The 26,941-nt window shown below is 39.2% G+C and overlaps 1 protein-coding gene across 1 annotated transcript in view; it reads left to right on the forward strand.

The window, feature by feature from the left end:
- TES (testin LIM domain protein) overlaps window positions 1-26,941 on the forward strand; it is a 53,787-nt gene that overhangs the window by 11,126 nt on the left and 15,720 nt on the right. Inside the window, exon 2 of the mRNA XM_028104863.2 lies at window positions 20,339-20,424. Coding sequence (XP_027960664.1) covers window positions 20,339-20,424 — 86 coding nt within the window. The remainder of the gene's footprint in view (window positions 1-20,338; window positions 20,425-26,941) is intronic.

A 26,941-nucleotide genomic window follows, 5' to 3' on the forward strand; every position in this document is an offset into this window, starting at 1 on the left:
GCTTAGCATAGTTAGCAAGTGCTTAATCAGTGTTAATTATTAATGCTGTGAATGTTCCCTGATCAGTTTTGTTTAGTTAACTAGACTTTGACATCAATAAGTAAATGTTTGGAGAAGCTGAATTGCAGCAGTTATCAGCTTTAGAATCCTGGGTTCATTTCTTCACCCTGGCACTTACAAGCTGGGTGAATCTGGCAAAGTTACTTAACACTCTAAACCTTGGGATCTTGATCAGAAAATGGGTTATAACTGTCTCACAGGGCTGTAAGGATAATTGAGATAAACATTTTAAAGCACAAAGTATGGTGCCTGCACGTAGACAATAAGTAGATGTATCATGATCGTTATCAAGAAATCCAACCTAGAAGGAAGAAAATTCTGCATAGAACTTCAAACCCTTTAACAGGCACCTGAATATATCATCAAGAATTTTGTGACAACATGCTTTCAGGATATTATTGCTACTGGTGCTTTGTTGAACACAAGAAATACTTGAAGTTCAATAATTGGGATGTATTAAATTACTGCATTTAATTGGTTTCTTTTTTTAATTTTCCAATTGTTTTGATCTTAATTTTTTATGATAAAAGTAAAAATTTTTAAGTTATCGTTTCCAGTACTTGTTTGAGTAGGTACCATGTGCTAGTCACTATGGGAAGGATTCAAAGCTATATTAACTAGGTTTTCTAGAGGGGGCACTTGATTTAACATTACTAGGTATTCTGGCCCAATAGAATGGGTATGCTTTCCTAAACAGAATCCTCAAAGATTTTGTGGTAAATTGCAAAAATGGCCACAATTCTTTGCAACACCTTCCTTTAAGAAATGGAATCTTTTTCCCTGCCCTTTGACTCTGGGCTGCCAATAGAGTGTGGTAGAAGTGATGTGTGTGTGGACCTCAAGAGGCCTTGTTCACTTCTAACTACTTTCTCAGAACCTTGTTGCTACCATGGAACTAGCCTAGCCCCACCAGCTGGAGGATGAGAGACCACATGGAACAGATGAAATATCTCAGCTGAGGCTCCCCTAGACCAGCTGTCCCGAGTTGACTTGAAAAGTGACTGCAGATGTAGTGAGCCTAGTTCAGACTAGAAAAACCATCCAGCTGAACCCAGCCCAAGGTACCAAACTGAAAAGCCATGAGCAGAGTATCATGATCATAAACTACTTTTAAGCCAGTCTATTTAAGAGTAGTTTGTAAATTACTCTTTAATTTACATTAAAATTAAAGAGTAATTTTTTACTCTTTAAAAATTATAATTTACAATCATAATTTACACCCCCTCTATTGCTAGAATGTAAGTCTTCTCAGCCTCCCACACTGAAAGCTGGGGGGAGGAGAGGGTCTTAGAGAAAGTTTTTCTCACTTGAATTACCTTCATAGCCCTCTGTCCATGTGAAAAAATAAAGAATCAGGACACTGTAGCTTCCCTGACATCACTGGTCACTTGAGAATGGGCCCTGTTTCTAATCTAGTCAAATCTAATTTTGATTTATTTACTTGTTGTTCTATCAAGATTAAGGAAACAAGTTTATCTGTACCTGACATTTGATCCTAGTTGTAAAAAAGTGGTGATATATGCATGTGTTTTTCCCCTGAACCCTAGACAAATTTAAAATGATGTCTGTGTACCTTTTGTAGTGCAGAAATCTTTGGACTGTAGTCTAAATATAGAACATAAAACATAAATACAAACCACTTCTGTAATAGATGAGACATCAAAAACCGGATCAAAAATTAGTTAAGGCTCTTATGTTTACACAGCACACCATGTAAACATAATTATTTTTTTTTCCAGATTAAGGGATGGTGTGAAAAGACTAGACAGTAAGTAAATAAGCATACAGCATCTGGAATTAGGGTTTCTTGCATCTCTTCCTGCCTTTCCCAATTTCTAAGACCCCTGTCTGTGCTATTAGACTTTTTGTTCTAAATGCCCCTGAACGCCAATCCTGGGCAAAAGTAGAAAATGAGAAGACTATCTTTTTGTACTTTTTATCCTCCCCACCCCTCTCCTTTTCTATGCCTTCTCTTCATTGGGCGTGACTCTCCAGGTTCCCTTGGATCCTCTCGCTCCCCTGGGCAGCCTCTTCGGTGGTTCTCTCAGCCAGTGCGGCAAGCTTTTCCCTTCATTCTCTGCTCTGTGAAAACACACCTGTGTGGCTCTCTTCCTGCATGTGTTCTGATTAGATAAGCAGTTAATGGCAATAAATAACACAAGTATATAATCACCCTCCCCACGCCCTCACTCATTTGTTATAACTTACAAGTTAGTCCTAGAGAAATAATATTATAGCCCTTAGCCCTGGCAAAAATGATGGCAACACTTTTAGGATATTCAGAGTCTTAATAAGAGTCTCTCAAGATACAGCCATGTGTGGGAAACACTCTTGTTGAGGTAGTGACACAAGACCAAATTAGGATTGCTTGTTATGATCTAAATTCTTTTAAGGGACTACTGCAGATGCCTTTTGGAATCAGGTTTTTAAGATTCCTTTTATAGCTAATAATCGGGAGGCTTTGAGGGCTGTGTATAAAAGCACATGCCACTGCTGAGTCCTTCCATGGAGCCAGAGCTCAGCCAATCCTAATTAAGAAATCATTTCAGCAGCAATCATAACTGGTTAATTGTGACATTTTTATAGCCTGGATTGTCTTTCTCAAAGTAGCAGATTGAGGATAATGCCTTTTTTTGAGAGTCTGCAGAGGAGGTATTCTATTGGTGAACATTTCAAGCAACTTCCTTTAAGCAACAGTATAAAAATAATTTGATAGTAGTCAGTTTGAAAAATGTTTATAAGGAACTAGGATAAACTGAACACACAATACATTTTTAATCATTTGCTTACCTAAAATAAGTGTAGATTTTTAAAAAAATCTAAGTTATTTTTTCCCTAATAATACTTTGAGGAGGATACATTAGGCTTTGAATAGGTAAGCAGTACAGGAAAAGTAGTTAGAACTGCTGACTATAAATACTGCCTAATTGGAATCAAGTAATTTGCATTCTGACATCACAAAGAAGTGCTATAATTTTTTTTATTTTACTTAATTCCATCATCAGATAGATTTATGTAATAAAGTTTATACAAATCTTTTTTCCATTTTTAATGTGCTTATTAAGAAGGACTATGGCATATAAAAATAATGAAATTTTTCTCTTAAATAGATTTCTGAAAATTTCTTGCTAATCAAACTTGACATTCTGCATTCTAATTTATGATTGTGTTCCAAAACACAAGCAGTATGTATGTGTATGTGTATATTACCAAAAGTATGTCTATATGCTGAGATCAATGGAAAATAAGACTTAGAGACTAAAAATCATATTCTACCCTGTCTTCTGGAAGACTGTTCCCTGCACCTGACTGAGTGAACAGCTAACAAATCGAGAGGAATAAGAATATTTATAAGGAAGGAGCAAAGTTCTGTTCACTATGCCCATTTGGGTGAAGAGACATTTAAACATTTGAAATGAAAAAAAAATAAAGACGAGTGGTAGATAAGCACACCCTTTGTAATATGTCTCTTATCACAAATCACTTAGTCTTTGGATTTAAAATCAAAACAGAAAAGAGGTTGTGGAAGACAGCTTATTTTTTTTTTTTAAGATTTGTTTATTTGAGAGAGAGCAGGGGGAGGGGCAGAAGGAGCAGGGGGAGTGGCAGTGGGGAGAGAGAGAACCTCAAGCAGACTCCACATTGAGCACAGAGCCCAACATGGGGTTCAATCTCATGACCCTGAGATCATGACCTGAGCCAAAACCAAGAGTCAGGTGCTTAACTGACACAACTGAGCCACCCAGGTGCTCCAAGGCATCTTCTAAGATGCCCCCATTGATTCACAACTCCTAGAATTCACACCCTTGTGTATTTCCCTCCCCTTGAGTATCAGTTGGACTTGGTCAATTGCTGCCAAAGAGTTTAACATGGCAGAAATGATGGTATGTCCCTTCTAAGATTAAAGGCCACAGCTTCTGGGCGCCTGGGTGGCTCAGTTGGTTAAGCGACTGCCTTCGGCTCAGGTCATGATCCTGGAGTCCTGGGATCAAGTCCCACATCAGGCTCCCTGCTCAGCAGGGAGTCTGCTTCTCCCTCTGACCCTCTTCCCTCTCATGCTCTCTATCTCTCATTCTCTCTTTCTCTCAAATAAATAAATAAAATCTAAAAAAAAAAAAAAATAAAGGCCACAGCTTCTGTCTTGGGTGCTCTCATTCTCTCTGGGATCACTTGCCCTGAGAAAAATCAGCTGCCATATCATGAGGCACCCTTATGGGAGTGCTTAAAAGTGGGTCTTGGCCCCAGTTGGGCCTTGTGATATGACTGCATCCCTAGCTGACTCCTGATTGCAATGTGGCAAGAGGCCCTGAGCCAGTTCACCTCGTTAAGCCACTCCCAGCTGGCCTGACCCACAGAAACTGTGAGATCATAAATGTTTATTTCAGCCCCTAAGTTTTGGGGGTAATTTGTAACCAATACAGACATTTTCCATTATAAATCTAGAAATTTCGTGATTTGAAAAAAATGAAAAGTATTATTTCAATTTTTGCCTCATTATATTATCCCTGGCCACTATATGGTATCTTCTATATAATGTATAGATATATAACATAGCACATAATTTTCAGTACTAATGTTAAGTCTACATATTTTGAATAAGAATCTTCCAACTTTGAGATTTAATTTGTTCATCTGTATTTCATTGTTTTGTTTATTTTATTTTTTCCAGGAGGTGATATAAATATATTTTGGATTCATTGTTTCTCTTAAAACATTTTTTTCTCTTGATATAACATTGAAAGAGACCTATTTTGCCTCAGGACCTTGGGAGATTTTCCTTGACTCACACCCCATTTTTCTCTGGGCCCTCTTGCATGTGTGAATAATCACCTCAGGGCCTTCGGTGTTAGTGCAGCTGGTGTACAGACATTCAGGTTCCTTATAATCATTCTCACATTTGTCCAGGAAGGAGGAGCTCTTGGCTAGTGAGGAATTGGCAGTCGTTCAGTTCAAAACCTATTGTTCCAGAGAAGTTACAGATGAGGAATATTACTTATTTAAATTTTTATCTTCAAACTCTCATTTTGGACAAGAAAAATGATGACTTTGGAGTAAAGAGCTTAGGATTTGGAGTTATAATTGCTAAGATTCAAATCTCAGTTCTGCCACTTGCTAGCTGGGCAGTCTTGGACAAATTACTCAATCTGTCCAAGTCATAGTTCCCTTACTTGTGAGATAGGGAAGATAACACTTTGCTGTAGGTTGTCTGGAGAAATAATGGGATGGTGTATGTATTGTGCCTGGCAGTGATAACATCTTAACAAATGGTGGTTGAGGTACTCTTACCTCCATCTCCACCATCACAATCACCAGTGCTCATTAAGAAAAAGCATAATTAGAAATGTTTTAGGGTATCCTACCAGAACTAAAATTCATTCTTGTTTCCTAGAAAAAAGCAGCAGGATCTACTTCTGATCTTTGTCAAAAATTTACCAAATTTATTGACATCGTATAGATGTCTTAGGAAATATAGCTGTCACCTGATTACTTCTCAGACTGAAGTAGACAAATTGCCTTGGTGACAGTCAGTGTGTTGCTTACCTGATACTGGTACTGCCTTAAGAAATGTAGGGACAGATTGAATGGGAGTTATCTACTTAATTTGTTAAAGCTCCAGGAAGAGTGACCCAGTACCTCCAGAATAGAATTTATTATAAACTATTTAGGTTGAAAGATCACTTGTTTCCTTTTCTTTCCTAACACAGTAATCTATGTGATGGTTTACTACTGTGTGTGAACAAAAAGAATGTTCGTCCTTTTGGCTCACAGTGAATTTTATGATACAGATTCATGTAGGGCTCTGGCTTTGTACTTAGGCACTAAAAAACTGAAGGAATGTGGAAATGAATCCTAGAATCTACAATGAAGAGTTTTATTCCCATTTGCTTCTGTATAAGTGGTATCTTATAACCAAAGACCTTTAATTGATTATTCTCTTCTTGAGCTATAATCCTTGGTCTCAAGTTAAATATTCTATTTCTTTCTATTTTTAAAAAACTAAGTAGTTAACCCAGGATCTTTCCATGTTCATGGCCTACATTTAGGCACTAATGGTTAAGAATGGGCATTCTGGGGGGGCGGAGCAAGATGGCGGAGGAGTAGGAGACCTGGATTTCGTCTGGCCTCAGGAATTCAGCTGAATAGGGATCAAACCATTCTGAACACCTACGAACTCAACAGGAGATCGAAGAAAAGAGTAGCAACAACTCTCTGAACGGAGAAGCGACGACTTGCTAGAAGGTAGGACGTGCAGAGAAGTGAATCCGAGGCGATATTTGGGAGGATAGACGGCGGGGGAGGGGGCCTCCGTCAGCCGCTTCTGGCAAGTGATAGAGCCGCGGAGCACAAAATCAGAATTTTTAGAAGTCGGTTCCACTGAGGGACGTCACACCAGTGGCTAAGCCGGGGGGGAGGGGAGTGGAACCCTCGCGGGACAGTGTGGACTCAGGACCCTCGGGGTCACAGAAAGACCGGGGGTGCCTGAGTGCGGCAGAGCTCCCAGGTATCGGAGCGCAGAAGCCAGCTGCAGAGACAGAGCCGAGGCGCGGGCTCGCAGCTTGGGGTGGCCATAAACTGTGATCCACGGCCCAGTTGGGCCACTGCACCTCCAGCAGGGACCCAACAAGCAGCAGAGCTGGGGAGACTCCCCTCCCTCCCCCAGGAGGAGCGGCGTGGGAGTGCACGCAGGGATCTGCTGGGTTTGGAGACTCCACATGGGGTCGGGTGCCAGAGATAGAAACGCTTGGTCACAGGCCGGGTGAGCATGGAGTGCGGCGGGAGACCGGGGAGACGGAAGTGACTGACTGCTTTTCTCTGGGGGCACACTGAGGAGCGGGGCCCCGAGTTCTCAGCTCCTCCGGGCAGAGAGTGGGAGGCCACCATTTTCACCCTGGTCCTCCAAAGCTGTACGAGAGCTTGCAGGGAACAAAAGCTCCTGAGAGCAAACCCAAGCAGCTTGCTTAGCCCGGACGACAAGGGCGGGGCAATTCTGCCTCCGGCAAAGACATTTGGGAACCGGCAACAGGCCCCTCCCCCAGAAGATCAGCACGAACAGCCAGCAAGCCAAACCAAGTTTTCCGATCAAGGAGAACGGGAGAACTCCAGCGCTAGGGGAATACTGCACATAGAATTCATGGCTTTTTACCATGATTCATTAGTTTTTCAAAGTTAATTTTTTTAACTGTTTTTTTTTTTGAATTTTTCTTTTTCCCTTTTTCAACCAACATCTTATCAATCCCTTTTTTAAAAAAACATTTTTTATTTTTCATTTTTAGAGTCATATTTTATTCCTTCATAGTAGTTACCCTTATTTTTGGCATATAATATATATATATATATATATATATATATATATATATAAGTTCTTCTCTCTTTAAAATTTTGATATACAGTTTCTTCTAACAGATCAAAATACACCCTAAATCACTAGTGTATGGCTTTGTTCTAGTCTGCCTGATCACAGTCTCTCCCATTTTTTTTTCTTTTTTTTAAATCTTCTTTCTTCTTTCAAACAACTTCTTATCAATTCCGTTTATAAAACCTTTTATAAGTTTCATCTTTACAGTCATCTTCCATCCCTTCATTGTATCAATCCTTATTTTGTACATATATAAGTCTTTCTTCCTTTAAAATTTTAGGAGGCACTTTCTTCTAACAGACCAAAATACACCCAAAATCTAGTGTGTGGCACTGATCTATGCACTAGCCTGATCATATTTGATCATATTCTGGTTTTTTTGTTGTTGTTTTCTGTTTTTGTTTGTTTTTATCTTTTTCTTTTTCTTTTTTTTTTTCTCTTTCTTTTTTCTTTCTTTCCTTTTCTTTTCCCCTGGTTTCAGGTCTTTTCTGATTTGTATAGAGTATATTTGCTGGGGACGTTGTTAACCTGTTAGCATTTTGTTCTCTCATTTATCTGTTCTCCTCTGGACAAAATGACAAAATGAAAAAAATCACCTCAGCAAAAAGAACAAGAGGTAGTACCGTCTGCCAGGGACCTACTCAATAGGGACATTAGTACGATGTCAGACCTAGAGTTCAGAATCATGACTTTAAAGATACTAGCTGGGCTTGAAAAAAGCGTGGAAGTTATTAGAGAAACCCTTTCTGGAGAAATAAAAGAATTAAAATCTAACCAAGTCGAAATCAAAAAGGCTATTAATGAGGTGCAATCAAAAATGGGGACACTAACAGCTAAGATAAATGAGGCAGAAGAGAAAATCAGCAATATAGAAGACCAAATGATGGAAAATAAAGACGCTGAGAAAAAGAGAGAGAAACAACTACAGGATCACGAGGGCAGAATTTGAGAGATAAGTGATACGATAAGAGGAAACAACATTAGAATAATTGGGATCCCAGAAGAAGAAAAAAGAGAGAGAGGGGCAGAAGGTATGTTGGAGCAAATTATAGCAGAGAACTTCCCTAATGTGGGGAAGGAAACAGGCATTAAAATCCAGGAGGCACAGAGAACCCCTCTCAAAATCAATAAAAATAGGTCAACACCCCGACATCTAATAGTAAAACTTAAGAGTCTCAGAGACAAAGAGAAAATCCTGAAAGCAGCTCGGGAGAAGAGATATGTAACCTACAATGGTAGAAACATTAGATTGGCAACAGACCTATCCACAGAGACCTGGCAGGCCAGAAAGGACTGGCATGATATCTTCAGAGCACTAAACAAGAAAAATATGCAGCCAAGAATACTATATCCAGCAAGGCTGTCATTGAAAATGGAAGGAGAGATAAAAAGCTTCCAGGACAAACAAAAACTAAAGGAATTTGCAAACACAAAACCAGCCCTACAAGAAATATTGAAAGGGGTCCTCTAAGCAAAGAGAGAGCCTAAAAGCAGCATAGATCAGAAAGGAACACAGGCAATATACAGTCACAGTCACCTTACAGGCAATACAATGGCACTAAATTCCTATCTTTCAATAGTTACCCTGAATGTAAATGGGCTAAATGCCCCAATCAAAAGACACAGGCTATCAGATTGGATTAAAAAACAAGACCCATCAATATGCTGTCTGCAAGAGACTCATTTTAGACCCAAAGACACCCCCACATTGAAAGTGAGGGGGTGGAAAACCATTTACCATGCTAATGGACACCAAAAGAAAGCTGGGGTGGCAATTCTTATATCAGACAAATTAGATTTTAAAACAAAGACTGTAATAAGAGATGAAGAAGGACACTATATCTTACTTAAAGGGTCTATCCAACAAGAAGATTTAACAATTGTAAATATCTATGCCCCTAACATGCCACTTTTATAAGGCAATTAATAACAAAAGCAAAGAAACACATTGACAACAATACAATAATAGTGGGGGACTTTAACACCCCCCTGACTGAAATGGACAGATCATCTAAGCAAAAAATCAACAAGGAAATAAAGACTTTAAATGACACACTGGACCAAATGGACTTCACAGACATATTCAGAACGTTCCATCCCAAAGCAACAGAATACACATTCTTCTCTAGTGCCCATGGAACATTCTCCAGAATTGATCACATCCTAGGTCACAAATCAGGTCTCAACCGATACCAAAAGATTGGGATTATTCCCTGCATATTTTCAGACCACAGTGCTTTGAAACTAGAACTCAATCACAAGAGGAAAGTCGGAAAGAACTCAAATACATGGAGGCTAAAAAGCATCCTACTAAAGAATGAATGGGTCAACCAGGAAATTAAAGAAGAATTAAAAAAATTCATGGAAACCAATGAAAATGAAAACACAACTGTTCAAAATCTTTGGGATACAGCAAAGGCAGTCCTGAGAGGAAAGTATATAGCAATACAAGCCTTTCTCAAGAAACAAGAAAGGTCTCAAATACACAACCTAACCCTACACCTAAAGGAGCTAGAGAAAGAACAGCAAATAAAGCCTAAACCCAGCAGGAGAAGAGAAATAATAAAGATCAGAGCAGAAATCAATGAAATAGAAACCAAAAGAACAGTAGAACAGATCAACGAAACTAGGAGTTGGTTCTTTGAAAGAATTAACAAGATTGATAAACCGCTGGCCAGACTTATCAAAAAGAAAAGAGAAATGACCCACATCAACAAAATCATGAATGAAAGAGAAGAGATCACAACCAACACCAAAGAAATACAAACAATTATAACAACATATTATGAGCAACTCTATGCCAGCAAATTAGATAACCTGGAAGAAATGGGTGCATTCCTAGAGATGTATCAACTACCAAAACTGAACCAGGAAGAAATAGAAAACCTGAACAGACCTATAACCACTAAGGAAATTGAAGCAGTCATCAAAAATCTCCCAACAAACAAAAGCCCAGGCCCAGATGGCTTCCCAGGGGAATTCTATCAAACATTTAAAGAAGAATTAATACCTATTCTCCTGAAACTGTTCCAAAAAATAGAAATGGAAGGAAAACTTCCAAACTCATTTTATGAGGTCACCGTTACCTTGATCCCAAAACTAGACAAAGACCTCATTAAAAGGAGAATTACAGACCAATATCCTTGATGAACATGGATGCAAAAATTCTCACCAAAATACTAGCCAATAGGATCCAACAGTACATTAAAAGGATTATTCACCATGATCAAGTGGGATTTATCCCTGGGCTGCAAGGTTGGTTCAACATCCGCAAATCAATCCACGTGATACAATACATTAACAAAAGAAAGAACAAGAGTCATATGATCCTCTCAATAGATGCAGAAAAAGCATTTGACAAAGTACAGCATCCTTTCTTGATCAAAACTTCAGAGTATAGGGATAGAGGGTACATACCTCAATATCATAAAAGCCATCCATGAAAAACCTACAGCAAATATCATTCTCAATGGGGAAAAGCTCTCAGCTTTTCCCCTAAGGTCAGGAACGCGGCAGGGATGTCCACTATCACCACTGCTATTCAACATAGAAGTCCTAGCCACAGCAATCAGACAACAAAAAGAAATCAAAGGCATCCAAATCGGCAAAGAGGAAGTCAAACTCTCACTCTTTGCAGATGATATGATACTGTACGTGGAAAACCCAAAAGACTCCACCCCAAAACTGCTAGAACTCATACAGGAATTCAGTAAAGTAGCAGGATATAAAATCAATGCACAGAAATCAATGGCATTCCTATACACCAACAACAAGACAGAAGAGAGACAAATCAAGGAGTCGATCCCATTTACAATTGCACCCAAAACCATAAGATACCTGGGAATAAATTTAACCAAAGAGGCAAAGGATCTGTACTCAGAAAACTATAAAATACTCATGAAAGAAATTGAAGAAGACACAAAGAAATGGAAAAACGTTCCATGCTCATGGATTGGGAGAACCAACATTGTGAAGATGTCAATGCTACCTAGAGCAATCTACACATTCAATGCAATCCCCATCAAAATACCATCCACTTTTTTCAAAGAAATGGAACAAATAATCCTAAAATTTGTATGGAACCAGAAGAGACCCCAAATAGCTGGAGGAATATTGAAAAAGAAAAGCAAAGCTGGCGGCATCACAATTCCAGACTTCCAGCTCTATTACAAAGCTGTCATCATCAAGACAGTATGGTACTGGCACAAAAACAGACACATAGATGAATGGAACAGAATCGAGAGCCCAGAAATGGACCCTCAACTCTATGGTCAACTCATCTTTGACAAAGCAGGAAAGAATGTCCAATGGAATAAAGACAGTCTCTTCAACAAATGGTGTTGGGAAAATTGGACAGCCACATGCAGAAGAATGAAACTGGACCATTTCCTTACACCACACACAAAAATAGACTCCAAATGGTTGAAAGACCTAAACGTGAGACAGGAGTCCATCAAAATCCTAAAGGAGAACACAGGTAGCAACCTCTTCGAGCTCAGCCGCAGCAACTTCTTCCTAGAAACATCGCCAAAGGCAAGGGAAGCAAGGGCAAAAATGAACTATTGGGATTTCATCAAGATAAAAAGCTTTTGCACAGCAAAAGAAACAGTCCACAAAACCAAAAGACAACCAACAGAATGGGAGAAAATATTTGCAAATGACATATCAGATAAAGGGCTAGTATCCAAAATCTATAAAGAACTTATCAAACTCAACACCCAGAGAACAAATAATCCAATCAAGAAATGGGCAGAAGACATGAACAGACATTTTTCCAAAGAAGACATCCAAATGGCCAACAGACACATGAAAAAGTGCTCAACATCGCTCGGCATCAGGGAAATCCAAATCAAAACCTCAGTGAGATACCACCTCACACCAGTCAGAATGGCTAGAATTAACAAGTCAGGAAACAACAGATGTTGGCAGGGATGTGGAGAAAGGGGAACCCTCCTACACTGTTGGTGGGAATGCAAGCTGGTGCAACCACTCTGGAAAACAGTATGGAGGTTCCTCAAACAGTTGAAAATAGAGCTACCATATGATCCAGCAATTGCACTACTGGGTATTTACCCCCAAGATACAAATGTAGGGATCCGAAGGGGTACGTGCACCCCAATGTTTATAGCAGCAATGTCCACAATAGCCAAACTGTGGAAAGAGCCAAGATGTCCATCGACAGATGAATGGATGAAGAAGTTGTGGTATATATACACAATGGAATATTATGCAGCCATAAAAAGGAATGAGATCTTGCCATTTGCAAGGACATGAATGGAACTGGAGGGTGTTAATGTTGAGTGAAATAAGTCAATCAGAGAAAGACATGTATCATATGACCTCACTGATATGAGGAATTTTTAACCTCAGGAAACAAACTGAGGGTTGCTGGAGTGGTGGGGGGTGGGAAGGATGGGGTGGCTGGGTGACAGACATTGGGGAGGGTATGTGCTATGGTGAGCACTGTGAATCGTGCAAGACTGTTGAATCACAGATCGGTACTTCTGAAACAAATAATGCAATATATGTTAAGAAAAAAAAAAGAAGAAGATAGGAGGAGGGGAAGAATGAAGGGCAGTAAGTCGGAGGGGGAGACGAACCATGAGAGACGATGGACTCCGAAAAACAAACTGAGGTTTCTAGAGGGGAGGGGGTTGAGGGGATGGGTTAGCCTGGTGATGGGTATTAAAGAGGGCACGTTCTGCGTGGAGCACTGGGTGTTATGCACAAACAATGAATCATGGAACACTACATCAAAAACTAATGATGTATGGTGATTAACATAACAATAAAAAATTTTTTTAAAAAAATGGGCATTCTGCAATGCAGACGACCTGGGGCAAGTTAAAAATTCTCTGCTCCAGTTTCTTCATCGGGATGAAAATGCAGATGATAATTAATAGTATCTCATAGACTTACATAGGGGTGTTGTGAGGATAAAATGAGATGATCCATCTTAGAACCATGCTGGTAATAACCAGCCCTACCAGAGCTTTTTTTTTTTCCCCCTTTTTGAAATGCAATGGAAGTTCCTGGGGTAAAAGTACTATGTGAACTTGTGGGATAAAAGTAGTATGTTAAAGGTCATTAGATAATTAAGACAAGCATTAAATAAATAAAACTTTCTGGCATTTCTGTCAAGCTCGGGCTCTGTGGCAAGCATCAGGATTCAAATATGAACAAGAAACTTGTAGTCTAATGGGGTAAACTGAGGTTAAACCGTCATAGCAAAATAAAAAGGGAGTAAATAATAGACTGATGGGGATTTAGCACTTGATTGAGAATAGTCCAAGAAGGGCATCGCATAGTAACTGATGTTTGAGTTGGGTCTGTACAAAGTAGGATTTTGCCAGATGGAGGAGAAGGGGAATGAGATCCAACAAAGGGGAGAAGCTCCCCTGGGAAGCAGAGTTTTGTGAGGAACGGAGTGGAAGGAAGAAGGGTGGTGAGGATTGAAAATGACCTTCTCTGCATGTTAAGACTTGTGGAATTCATTGAACTCAGTAAAAGCATCTAACAAGGAGAATGTTGTGATCATCTTTAGGTTTTATTAAAGTAATTTTGAGAGTGGCAATAGGACGCCATCAAAGAGAGCGATCATCGAGGAGAGTGATCCCAGGTTGACATGACAGAAGTGTGAACATTGAGCAGTGGAGTGGAGGTGAGGGAAATAAACCGTGGAGTTTTTAGAGGAGAGACCAGCCAGACTTGGAGCATAGTAAGCATGCTAGACCGGGACAGGGAGGACTCTGGGCCCCAGTTTGTGCAACCAGGTGGGTGGTGACAACTTTTTCTTCATTCTTCCTCTTATGTATTTCGAACTTAAATAAGAGATGGAAAGTTTTTGTTCTTATAAGCGAAAAAAAAAAAGATATAGCAGTTTTGCTAGAAATGATTAATAGTAGCTCTTAATCATAATAAATCATTTCTTTGTATTCTCATCTAAGAAATTTGCCAAACTATATAAAAGTTGAAGGATTCCTCTGTTTTTATATTTAAGTCTGGTTTTCTGTGTAGCCTAACCTTTTTCTGGGGGGTGGGAGTGGGTACTGCAAATCTTGGTAGAGATTAGGAAGCAGGCAATGAACAAAAAATGTAAAATAATTTAAATTTTTGTGTCACTGATGAATCAAATATATTGATTCAGGTAGGGGAACTTCCCAGATCACACCAAGTTTCTAAAAGAGCCATGTGTTGAGAGGAACTAATTTTTTTTGGAAATGTCATTCCTTTGTTCAGAATATTCATTTGTATGAACAAGGTCTAAAATGCTTCTTTAAGAGTATAATATGAATATATGTATGTCTGCATGTGTGATAAATAGGTAAATAACATGCACATGTACAGAGAGAAAGAGAAGATATGTATATTTCCTATAATCTACCTTGGTCCGCTTCATTCCAAAATGATTAAAGAAGTCTTAGTAACACTTGCTTGTTTAGTAACCACATATGATTCTTTGCTCCAGAGGGAAATTTGGTTATGAAAACAGCATGAATCTGATGATCTCACCCTGAATACTGCGTAATATCTTCCAGACTCAAATTATCTCCAAATCAACTCAGACCATGTTGAAATACCAGATGTTTCCTATCCTTCTTTCCTTTTTCTTTAAAGTATCTGACATGCAATACCCTTTCCTGGATCAGCAGGGTCACTTGAAATGTTGCCAACCTATCTGGTTACCTGAAATTATGAATATGGAGAAATTGATTCCATTCCCATTTCTTACCCTAGAATAAGCAGGGGACAAGGGGTGTTTTGGGGCATAGATCATGGTAATGTAAGTTCAGTATCTGGAACCTATAGTTAAGGATACTTTAAAAATTTTATTTGTCTAGGACTAGTATTTCAGGAAACATACTATAGAGTCATTTTTATTTTTTCAAAGGACTTTGATAGGTATTCCTAAAGCCTGGCTGTAGTTTTTCCAAATATAGTCAATCCAAAGGATCTGTTTTTTGGACACTGAAGAAGAAAAATTAATCTGTCATATCCTTGTATTGATGCTGGCCAGAATGTGTTACTAAAATTATATGAAGTAAGTAGAGAGTTTTGGGACCTGTGCACTTATGAAAAACATGTGTTTTTAAGGCACCAAGTGTTGACTCTGCAGGGAATACCATATCACATTTGCTGCTAAAATAATTACGTGCAACAGAACTGTGTCTTATCCCTCAGAACTTAAATTTTTTGTTTCCTTTATAAACTCCTCCTCCAAACTGAACTCCAAATGATTCTAACCTATATGAGCCAGTAATCTATTAGCTTTTTCAAATGACTATTGTCTATTTAGTGTTTAAATGCTGAGCAGAAGACCATGCCGAATAACAAACTCAGATCAAGTTAATCTGAAACCTGATTTGCAGTCATAATTTTATTTTATTTTATTTTTTTTAAGATTTTATTTATTTATTTGTCAGAGAGAGAGCACAAGCAGGAGAGCAGCAGGCAGAGGGAGAAGCAGGCTCCCCGCAGAGCAGGGAGCCCGATGTGGGACTCGATCCCAGGACTCCAGGATCATGACCTGAGCCGAAAGCAGCTGCTTAACCGACTGAGCCACCCAGGCATCCCTGCAGTCATAATTTTAGAATTAAAAGGTTTGTTAGAATTGATCTAACTCAATTCCTTCATTATCTACACGAAGAAGCTCAAAGAATAAAAATGACTTCTGAAATCACTGGACTTGGCAGTGACACCTTGGGACCAGATCACAGTTTTCCTGACTCCCTTCAGTGCTCTTTTTGCATTTTCAGTTCTCTGAAAGTGAAGTGGCATAGGTTAGAGATCTTCATTGCTGGGTTTCAAGGAAGTTCAAGTTTTATAGCTATACACTTATAGCTATAAAATAGTTTCTTTTAATGAAATTTCTCTAGGAAAACAAGTTTATTCCCAGTCTGAAACTCTCTAATCACTTTAGCTACGAACAGTGGTTTTGAAAGCTAGGTGTCTTTTTTGTTTGTATGTTTATTTTTAATTAGAACTGCTTTCAGTGAATTACAGCAGGAGAGTGTATCATATTGCCATGATCTCATTCCACTCTCTTTCATTTACTCGTTCCCTCTCTCTGATATTTTGAGAGTCCCTTCACTCCTTGTGTCTGAGCATTTGGGGAAAATGAAAGTGTGTGTGTTTGGAAAGGTGGGAGGGATACTTTCTTCAGGTAGTCATAAACTGTACTGAAGGAACCTAGATGGAGATTTCATTGGCCTTCTAAGGCACGCCAGTGGGGCAGGCGGGGAGGATGGAAGAACACTGGAGCAGTGCTTTCCGAGCTTTCTGGGGTAGGCTGCAGAGCTGTTTCCCTCAAATGACTGCTTTTTTTCAGAGTCAAGTTCCTATCTCCCCAGAGGGGGCTCTGTGGCGTGGCTGCCAGAGCTTGAGGGGTGCTCTTGCTCCCCCATTCCCTGTCCATCCCCTCCATTGCCTGCATGGCTTTTCTCGAGTGCTTCTTCCTTCCCAGTCTCATCCTCAGAAGATTATTTCTTCCTTGGGAAAAGGAAAAGAAAAGGAGAAAGACAAAAAAGCTCCCTCAGCCTGTTGCAAGCCTGATCTGATCACCTCTCAAGTGCTCTAAGGTGTCCCAGCTCTAACAGTGCCCTCTTCTGCCACAAACCTTACATCAGTTGTGCCCTCTGCCTTAAATGTGCTTTTCCCTCTCTCTGCTGAGTCAGGTGCTGCTCAACCTTTCAGCTCAGTTCAAGCATCATTTCAAAAGAGCCTCCCCAGCCTTCCTGACAGATTTGTATCTTCCCATTCTAAACGTGTCAGTCATTACATTTAAAGGCTTGTAGTCCTTTCCCTTGAGGCAGAAATGGGCCCGGGAATCTTTGGAAGACTGAAGGGCTTGCATCCGATGCTCTGTGGAGGTCTGCTCCGTAGCACAGTGGTAGGTTAGCAAGCTCTTGACTGGCTGTGTGATCAGGAGCAGAACGGCCCTCCTCTTGATTTTAATTTCCTGGTCTCTTACACCAGGGGGATGCCTAGGCCTGTCCAGCAATAAGAATATGTGGGCCACTTTAGAAGACACGTTCAGGAAACATCACCAGTTTTAATAATTCTAGTAGGTAAACTGATCACTATTTTAAGAAGATAAAAAGCAGGTAGGAAAGAAACAATTTGCCCCTTTCCAATGCTGACTTTATAAATTTGCAATGAGGGGTTCCTGGGTGGCTCAGTTGTTAAGCGTCTGCCTTTGGCTCAGGTCATGATCCTAGGGTCCTGGGATCGAGCTCCGCATTGGGCTCCCTGCTCAGTGGGAAGCCTGCTTCTCCCTCTCCCAATCCCTCTGCTTGTATTCCCTCTCTCGTTGTCTCTATCTCTGTCAAATAAATAAATAAATAAAATCTTTTAATAAAAAAAAATAATAAATTGGCGATGAACTGCACTGGGCCTTAGTGTAAAACCTCTGCTGACTAATTGGGGTTCTAGTTATATTAGCTAAGCTTCCAGGTTCCATTCAGAATTAGAGAATGAGATGCAATTTTTCCAGTATGCTTGCAGTATTTTACTAAGGCCGGTGCTGCTCAGTCCAGGTGATTCAGATTTGAAAGCAGGTAAAAATTTGTGGACATTTAATGTGTGTGTGCATATCTCTGTCATGAGATAAAATGTATTTCTTACTGTGAATTAAATACAAGAGAGTTTAGAAGCAGCTGATTTAAGCTAAACTATGTGATTAAGCCTTAATGTCATCTTAATTTTCATTTGGGATCAGAGTTTGGTAGGAATGCATGAAACCACCTATGAAGGAAATCCATATACCAGGTGAGTTCAGGATTGTTAACTCTCCTGTAATGGAAAATTAGAAAGAGCTTAAAAAAGAATACCCTTTTTTAGATTTGCCATTCTTTTTAGTCTGGATATCGTACTGATAAGAGAAAACTCTTTAATTACATTCCTTACAAAAGACCAGAAAACCCAGGGGTGCCTGGGTGGCTCAGTCAGTTAAGTGTCTGCCTTCAGCTCAGGTCATGATCCTGGGGTCATGATCCTGGGGTCCTGGGATCGAGCCCCACGTCAGGCGCCCTGCCCATCGGGGAGCCTGCTTCTCCCTCTGCCTCCCTCACCACCCCCCTCATGTTCTCTCTCTCTCAAATAAATAAAATCTTTTTTAAAAAAACCTCAAATAACCAGTTTTTCTCTCTTTTGCTTAACCCACTTTATTTCTGTACTGTGAGCTGTGATCATCAGTGACAAGGAAACAATTTGATTCCTTAAAAAAAAAAGCAAAAAAACAAGAAAGCAAGCAAACAAAAAAAGTGTCACCTAGTATTAAAATATACAACTTCAAAATCTTTTTAAAATTGGTACTGGGGAGGGCACCTGGGTGGCTCAGTTGGTTAAGCGACTGCCTTCAGCTCAGGTCATGATCCTGGAGTCCCGGGATCGAGTCCCACATCGGGCTCCCTGCTCAGCAGGGAGTCTGCTTCTCCCTCTGACCCTCTCCCCTCTCATGCTCTCTCTCTATCTCATTCTCTCTCTCAAATAAATAAATAATCTTTAAAAAAAAATTGGTCCTGGGGACATGGCAAAAGTGATGAAGTTTAGTTAATACTAGACAGATTTTTATCACTTTTAGAGAGTATGCTTGAGATGGTCTGACTTAAAAATAATGTGGGTTCCCCTGAGCAGCTGGGTAGACCTTAGTTATGGTAAGAGGATGTGGTTATTTTCTTCAGAAAAAAAAGGGCGGGCTTCATCTACACTTCAGGGCATGGTCAGACTGATCTTTCAAGGAAGAAGTAACAGTGTGGTTTAGATTGCATAGCAAAAACACAACTTGGTAAAATTACAAAAGGGTGCCCTGGTAGAAAATCTATTATTTGTCCAGCTTGAACTCTTTTAACTCCAGGCACTAGGCGGTAACGAATTTGTTAGCAATCACGGATGTGATATTTAAAATACAGAGTAGCCTGGTCACTGGTGATTTGCCCATGTGCTGATATAAGGTGGGCTGATCTTTTTTATTCTAATATCAATAGTTGGGTGAAAGAGCTTACATTGCCTTCTTGTGTCCTTCCCTCATCTGCACCACCCCCTTTTCTGTTTACTAAGTCATGTCTCAGCAAGTTCCCAAGGATTATTGTTTAATATGATTAAAAGCAATAGTTTGCTATAATAAGGGCAATAGTACATCCCCTCTCTGCTCACCCTAGGCATAAAAGCACAGGCTTCAGAGTCAGGAAGACCTGAACCCAGATCACTTCTCTACCATTTATTTACACTTTGAACTTAAACAAGTTCTGTAACCTCTCTAAATTTCAGTTGTCCTCTCTAAAATAGAGAATAATATTGCCTACTTTATAAGCATTTTGTGAGATTTTATAAGATTTCGATAAGTGCTTATTATCTATCCCTGGCATTCAATATATGCTTATTGTTGCTATTATTATTATACTTAAATAATATTTTGAATATAATAAATATGATATAAATAATAAAATGGATCATAAATTAATAAAATAAATGAATAGTAAATAATAAAATGAAATAATACTATTTTAATCATAATCCTAAAATCTTCATATTCCTTGTTTGCTGTAAAATATGTTAATAGGGGCAGACTTGCCCTCCAAGCTCTGGCTCTCTGCCCCCTGTTGCTATTGTATACAGGGCGTATAGTGGCCGAAGAGATCAATTTATGACTTTCTGCAACTTACGGTATTTATAGTCTTCTACACAGTTGTATTCTGGTGCTTTTCATGAAAAAAGCAGTAAGAATTAAAGGTATGTTGTATAGGTACTTCCAGTCCCCATATCTCTATCTAAGTGTCATCATTAACCAAACAACCTGATACTCATAAAAGAGTTGTTTGAAATTATATCAACAGGAATGGTAAGTGGAATTAGAAGTGGAATTTATTGAATTTTTAAGATTTTTTAAAACTGTTATAATACAAATTGTTTTCTCCTTAACAGATGGGCTTAGGTCATGAGCAAGGATTTGGAGCCCCCTGTTTAAAATGCAAAGAAAAATGTGAAGGATTCGAACTACATTTTTGGAGGTAATGTTTTAAAAACTACAACCACATAAATAATTTCTGCTCTTTGACAGTGCCTCCTCAGGCAGTGGAGAACCTCTTGCAAATTCTCTAGCATGGTTGCTAAGTTGTAGATCTGCCATATTCTCTTCTAAGAAATAAATAAAAAATAAATCTATTCTGTCTTCCTATCATTAAGTGTGACTGAGCTAACTGGACCATATAACTATATCTGGAATTGTTTATTTGCTGTCCTTCATATTTCCTATGAGTCTAGAATACTGAATATGTCTCTTTTCTGAGCAGCAAATAAGTTTATGGTAATCTGTCACTATTTATTATAATTATTCTTTTCTTAAAAATTGGTAACTTTGCACATCTTATCTGTATATTTACAATAAATTATAAATATGGCTAATTAAGCATTCATATGCTAGTTGTCAGGACATAGACTTGAACCTAAGGACTCTTCAAAATTTTCAGCTATAAATTTACTACTGAGAAACTTTGAAACACTTAAATTAAAAAAATAATAATTCATTTCTATTGTCTTGGCTTGAATCAAGTGCACATACATGACAGACAACTGTTAGTGGATCAAAAATATGAATTTTGAAAACAATGTGAATTTTATATAGATCTGATTTACATATTTTATTTATTTTTTTATTAAGATTTTATTTATTTATTTGAGAGAGAGAGAATGAGAGATAGCATGAGAGGGAAGAGGGTCAGAGAGAGAAGCAGACTCCCTGCTGAGCAGGGAGCCCGATGTGGGACTTGATCCTGGGACTCCAGGATCATGACCTGAGCTGAAGGCAGTCGCTTAACCGACTGAGCCACCCAGGTGCTCTGATTTACATATTTTAAAGTGATAGTATGTCCTATACATCTAAAAATCGCTATTTTAAACCTGTTCGTATAAGAATAAATGTTGTTCATCAGTGGCTGTCAAGGACTGTGATGGTAGTTTATAAATCTGTTCAAAGTTAGAATCAGCATGTTATTGTTAGAAGAAAAAAGTCATCAACTGTACGTCATTAGGACAAGGAGAAAAAGTTAGTCATCAACTATACATTATTAGGACGGCAGATGCCTTGTTAGAATAAACCTCACTTGAGAACCTCACTTCTGTACTGCATATTTCCATAGAAAACTCTCTAGAATAAAAAATTTCATCTGCTCTTGGGACTGTGTACAATGTAAGTTAAAGGAGAATGTAAACAAATAAAATTTGAGATATAAAGCTCTTTTAAAGGTTTCTTTAGCAAGTTTTAGGAAACAAAGACAGTTGTTTTAAATAGTGAGGGTGGGCGCCTGGGTGGCTCAGATGGTTAAGCGTCTGCCTTCGGCTCAGGTCATGATCCCAGAGTCCTGGGATCGAGTCCCGCATCGGGCTCCCTGCTCCTTGGGAGCCTGCTTCTCCCTCTGCTTCTCTCTCTCTCTCTTTCTCCCCTCCTCTGTCTCTCATGAATAAATAAATAAATAATAAATAAATAAATAATAAGTAGGGCAACAGAAACCTCCGCTCACCAAGAAATGACGGTACAGTTCTTTATTTGTAGGGAGCTAAAATTTTCCAGGGAGGTTTTTAATTACAAGACTTTCATGGCTCTTCCCTGTGCCCCCTTTTCAAGGGACATAGCAGTTAGGCAGCATGTCTGTCATGGTTTTGAAAGGTAAAGTCACTAGACACAAAATAGATTTCATGGATTAGAATATTTCAGCTCCTACCGCGCACACCACTTAATTGTGCTCTCAGTGGGCTGTGTAGAGAGTTGCACTGCCCTCTGCTGGGCATGGTTCTTACCGTGCAATCAAAATAATCTTTTTAGGTTGACTACAGTTGCCAAAACAGCTAATGACATTTTTAAAGCTTATTCCTAAGTGATAGCATCTTTTCTCTAAAGCAGAAGGTTAGTTTAGAGTAATTCTTATTTGTGCTATATTATTTTTCTATTGCAGATCACTATAATCTGAGACTTTCAGATAAAAATGTCAGAGAAGAGCTGACTTCTGTGGCCTGAAAATCACTTTTTTGTTTTCATTTTTCCATTTACTTACCTTGGTATACTCTGAGAATTTGTTAGGAGCCATAAAAGACTAGGGTTTTGCCACAGGCTCCAGCCTCGCTTGGATTTGTACAGATCGTCCAGAAGGTTGCTTAGTAGTTCTGTCTTCTGGCATGAATTTGGACACATTTCTCTCTCAGAATTCTTGATTATTCCTTGACTTTTTCACCATAACTAGAAGGCTAGAGGGCAGGTGTCTTTGACCTCCAGATGAGCCATTTTTAGTACAGTCATTGAAGTAAAATATGCTAGGCCGGTTGTACTCAGTATAATGAAGATTCCAGGTCTGGTCTAGGGCCATAGAGCTGCTGTGATTAAAGTGGACATAGAGTCCCAGGATCCTGTCCACTGAGCTTCCTCTTCCATCTTCATGGTAACCCTTGACTTCTAGGACACGTAGGGCTTCATGGGGCACATTGTGAACATCAGAGCTAAGTTAATTATTCCCCACTTTTCAGCGATCTGACTTCCATGCAGCCATAGAATGGTCTTGAAAATGGATACTGTTATGTACTTCCCAAGAGCTTAAGAACCTTCATTGCTTTCCCACTTGGCTTGATCCTTTAGGCAAAATGTTTGGCCTCAAACCTCAACATCTACTCCTGCTTGCTTGTCTAGTCTCCTCTCCCACTTCCCCTCCAAGTACCCTGTGCCTCAGCTGCTGAGGTAGGTACATACTGTTCCCTGAAATAACCTGTAGTTTTTTTTTTGTTTGTTTGTTTTGTTTTTGTATGTTTCCTTTAGCTGGAAAGACCCTACATCTTACCATCATGAAACAAAAAGTCCTTCCTATTCTTGAAATCTCAGTTCAAGCATTACCTCTGAGAACTCCCTGTCTTAGCTCAGGCTCCCATAGCAAAATCCCATAGACTGGATGGCTGAAACAACAGAGACGTATTGTCTTCTAGTTCTGGAGGCTGGAAATGCAAGAAGTTAGGTATCAGAGCATGGTTGGGTTCTGGTGAGAAACCTCTTCCTGCTCTGCAGACGGCCATCTTCTCTCTTTGTCCTCACATGTTCTCAGTGCATGTATATGGAGAGAGAGATCTCTCTCTTACTCTTCTTATAAAGCCACCAATCCTGTCAGATTAGGGCCTTACTCTTATGCCCTCATTTAACTTTACCTCCCAAAAGCTCTATCTACAAATACAGTCACACTACGGGTTAGGGCTTCAACATACGAATTGGGGGGGGGGGGGCACAATTCAGTCCTTGGCACCCTCTTCCCTGCTTCTACACACCCCCAAGGAGAGTAAGGGGTCATTTTTGGCCTGAGCACCTTGTACACTTGTAGGAAGCCAGGAAATAAATCCTCAGACCTCACTATTCTTCATCACTCGAATTTCCTGCTGGCACCTTCCATTGCTAGGGACAAGGTAGCCCAATGCTGCAGTCCTTACAGGTCAGCCTCCTAGAGCATGGCTCAGGGTACTATGCAGAAGGGTGCAGAATGGATCTGGAGAGTGAATGAAAGAGATCCAGCAGGCATGACTGCCTGTTCAAGGTGTGTTACAACAGTTGTGAAAAAACTAAAAATGAATTCTTAGACTTATGGAAGTTTAGAGTGGAACTTGGAACTTAGCTAGTCAGACCTCATTTTTTAGATCAAAGACCTAAAACCAAGGGAAGTTAAAATGACTTGTTTGAGCCTATTAGATATTAATAAGAAATATAATTTATGAAATTTCCTGTGTCGCACACTAATAAGCACTTATAATGATTTTCTATTGCTGCATAACAAAATTACTACAAATTTAGCAGGTTAAAACAACACTTAGTAATAGATTCCATTTATGCTTTAGGCCAGAAATCAAGGCAGGCTTAGCTGGATTCTCTGCTTAGAATTTCAAAAGGCTGAAGTCAGGTTTTGGCCAGGTTGGGCTCTAATCTGAAAACTGGGGTTAGAATTTGCTTCTGGACTCATTTGTGATGTTGGTAGAATTCATTTCCTTCATTTCCTATGGTTGTAGGTTGTCCCTGTTTCTTTGCCAGCTGTCAGTCAGGGACTGTTCCCAGCTTCTAGAAGCCACCCACATTCCTTGGCACAGGGCCACCTCTGTCTTCAAAGTCACTAACAGTGCTTAGAATCCTTTCTATGACTTAACTCTCTCCGGCTTCCTCTTCTGCGCCCAGCCAGAGAAAATTTATGTTTTTAAAGGGCTCATGTGATTAGATTTGGCACACCTGGATAATCTCCCTTTGTCATATGTAGTAACATAATCATGAGGGTAACACCAGAGGGTGCAGGTCAAAGGGGCCGTCTTAGAATTCTGCTTACCACAACACTTTATGTCCCTGATTGTAACTAATCTTCATAATACCCTTTGAGGTAAGTGATAGTATTCCATTTTATATATGAAAAATCAAAGGTTTAGGGAAATTAAATGACTTACCAGAGGCATGGCTTATAGATGGCAGAGCTCAAATTTGGACCCAAAGCTTGCCAAAACCTTCCTCATCACCATCTTCTACATGGCAGAACAGAAACTAGAACCCATGTTCACATGCTCATCATGATCAGTGAACTTTGCGGGCTGCATCAGGCTGTCTTCTCTACAGCGTGGTGCTTTTATGACATATACGTCTTTGTGGACAATGATGCTTTAACTGTGAGCTCTTTCTTCACTGCATCAGTAATGACAAGACTAGAGAAAAATAAAAGGTTGAGGATGCCTGATGCTTACTAAATAAGAGCTGTTGTCTTCTGGACACACTTCCAAGTAATATCTAGAGCTAACAAATATTTATGAGATATTAAGACACACACCCAGGATTTTGAGTTTATAGTCAGTCATTTCATTCTGAAAGTAATATCATTAGGATAATAGTTATTCATCATATAAGTAATAGAATTAGTCTTTTATCTTTGATAAATCCTTCTAATAAGATAGTAGCATTTTGTGAGTGAAATAAGTCAATCAGAGAAAGACATGTATCATATGACCTCACTGATACGAGGAATTCTTAATCTCAGGAAACAAACTGAGGGCTGCTGGAGTGGTGGGGGGTGGGAGGGATTGAGTGGCTGGGTGATAGACATTGGGGAGGGTACGTGCTATGGTGAGCGCTGTGAATTGTACGAGACTGATGAATCACAGATCTGTACTTCTGAAACAAATAATGCAATATATGTTAAGGAAAAAAAAGATAGTAGCATTTTGTAAGAAAAGTGTTACTTGAATATAGCATATATCCAGAGAATTTCTGATTGGTTTAGGGCTGGCTGAAAACTAAAAATTTCCCACCATAAATGGATTAATCCTTGTGTGGAATCCTGTAACAGAGGCCCACGCTTAAGTCCATATAAGTATATCCCTGTTATAAAACCGCAGCTTCCAACCCTTTTAAAATATGATTTGTAGCAGTGCCATGACCATACCTTTAAATCACTGTGAATATGGGCAGTATGTCAAAGCACTCCAGTTGCTACCACTTGCCTTGTAAAAATAATATTTTTTATGAAGTGATACAAAAATAATTTCCCTTCGGGTGGAGATGAAAGATAGTTTCTTGACTGCTTTCAGCTTGAAACTGTAAATCTGTGTATTTTTCTGAGACAGTGCTTTTGCTAAATTTTGGTACACCATCTCCTGGATTTAACTCAAGAAATCCAAAGTTGAAATGTAAAAATGTGAGTATACAGTTCCGATTTGTCATGCACATTAACCTTTACATGTGTATGTGCTAACACCCTAAACTTTTTGTACAAAGAACTTCTTAATACAAATAACCCTACTCCCCCATTACTTAGAGCTTCCCAGCCTATCAGATTACATTTGCATCTTTTTTTAGAAGTCATAAAAAAGACCCTTTTAAATAAACTTAATTCTGAATTCACTTCTTTCTTCCCCAATTTTTATTAACATTAACAATTTTGTTAACTTTTATTAACATCCAATGGAGAATTTGAGAAGTGCTCTATAGGAAGGACAGGTTAGAAGATTTAGAGATTTGGCAACTGTGCTAAGTATGGTAACTGACTTATAACTCCCTCAAAAACTGCTATCAAATTGGTATAGCTCATATAAATGTAGTAAACAAGCTGTTTGTCTGCATCTATCATCAAAAGTTACTGGTGAAGCATCTGAGGAAAGATATAAAACAAACCTTACAAATGTAGCCCCAGCACGTGGGTACTGTGCTCACCCATGCCATTTTCGTTTTGTTTTAGGTTGGCATAAAATCAGTTTTTTTAAAGTTCTTCATTTTCTTAAGAAGAATAGAATCTAGGTTATTTTAGGTTGAAATTAATTATGTAATAAATGTCCTACTCATTCTCATGCCTTGGCTACCAAGATAATATCCTTTTCTCCCCTGATTCCTCAACAAAATTTTCCTTGCAATAAACTTATTGGCTATCTTCCTAATGACTTTAAAAGTTCTTAAAAGAGGGTGCCTGGGTGGCTTAGTCAGTTAAGTGTCAGACTCTTGATTTCGGCTCAGGTCATGATCTCGGGGTCGTGAGATCA

The sequence above is a fragment of the Eumetopias jubatus genome, unplaced genomic scaffold, assembly GCF_037043125.1.
Source record: "Eumetopias jubatus isolate StellerSeaLion01/CBP00866 unplaced genomic scaffold, mEumJub1_p1.0 scaffold_14, whole genome shotgun sequence".
Lineage (NCBI taxonomy): Eukaryota > Metazoa > Chordata > Mammalia > Carnivora > Otariidae > Eumetopias > Eumetopias jubatus.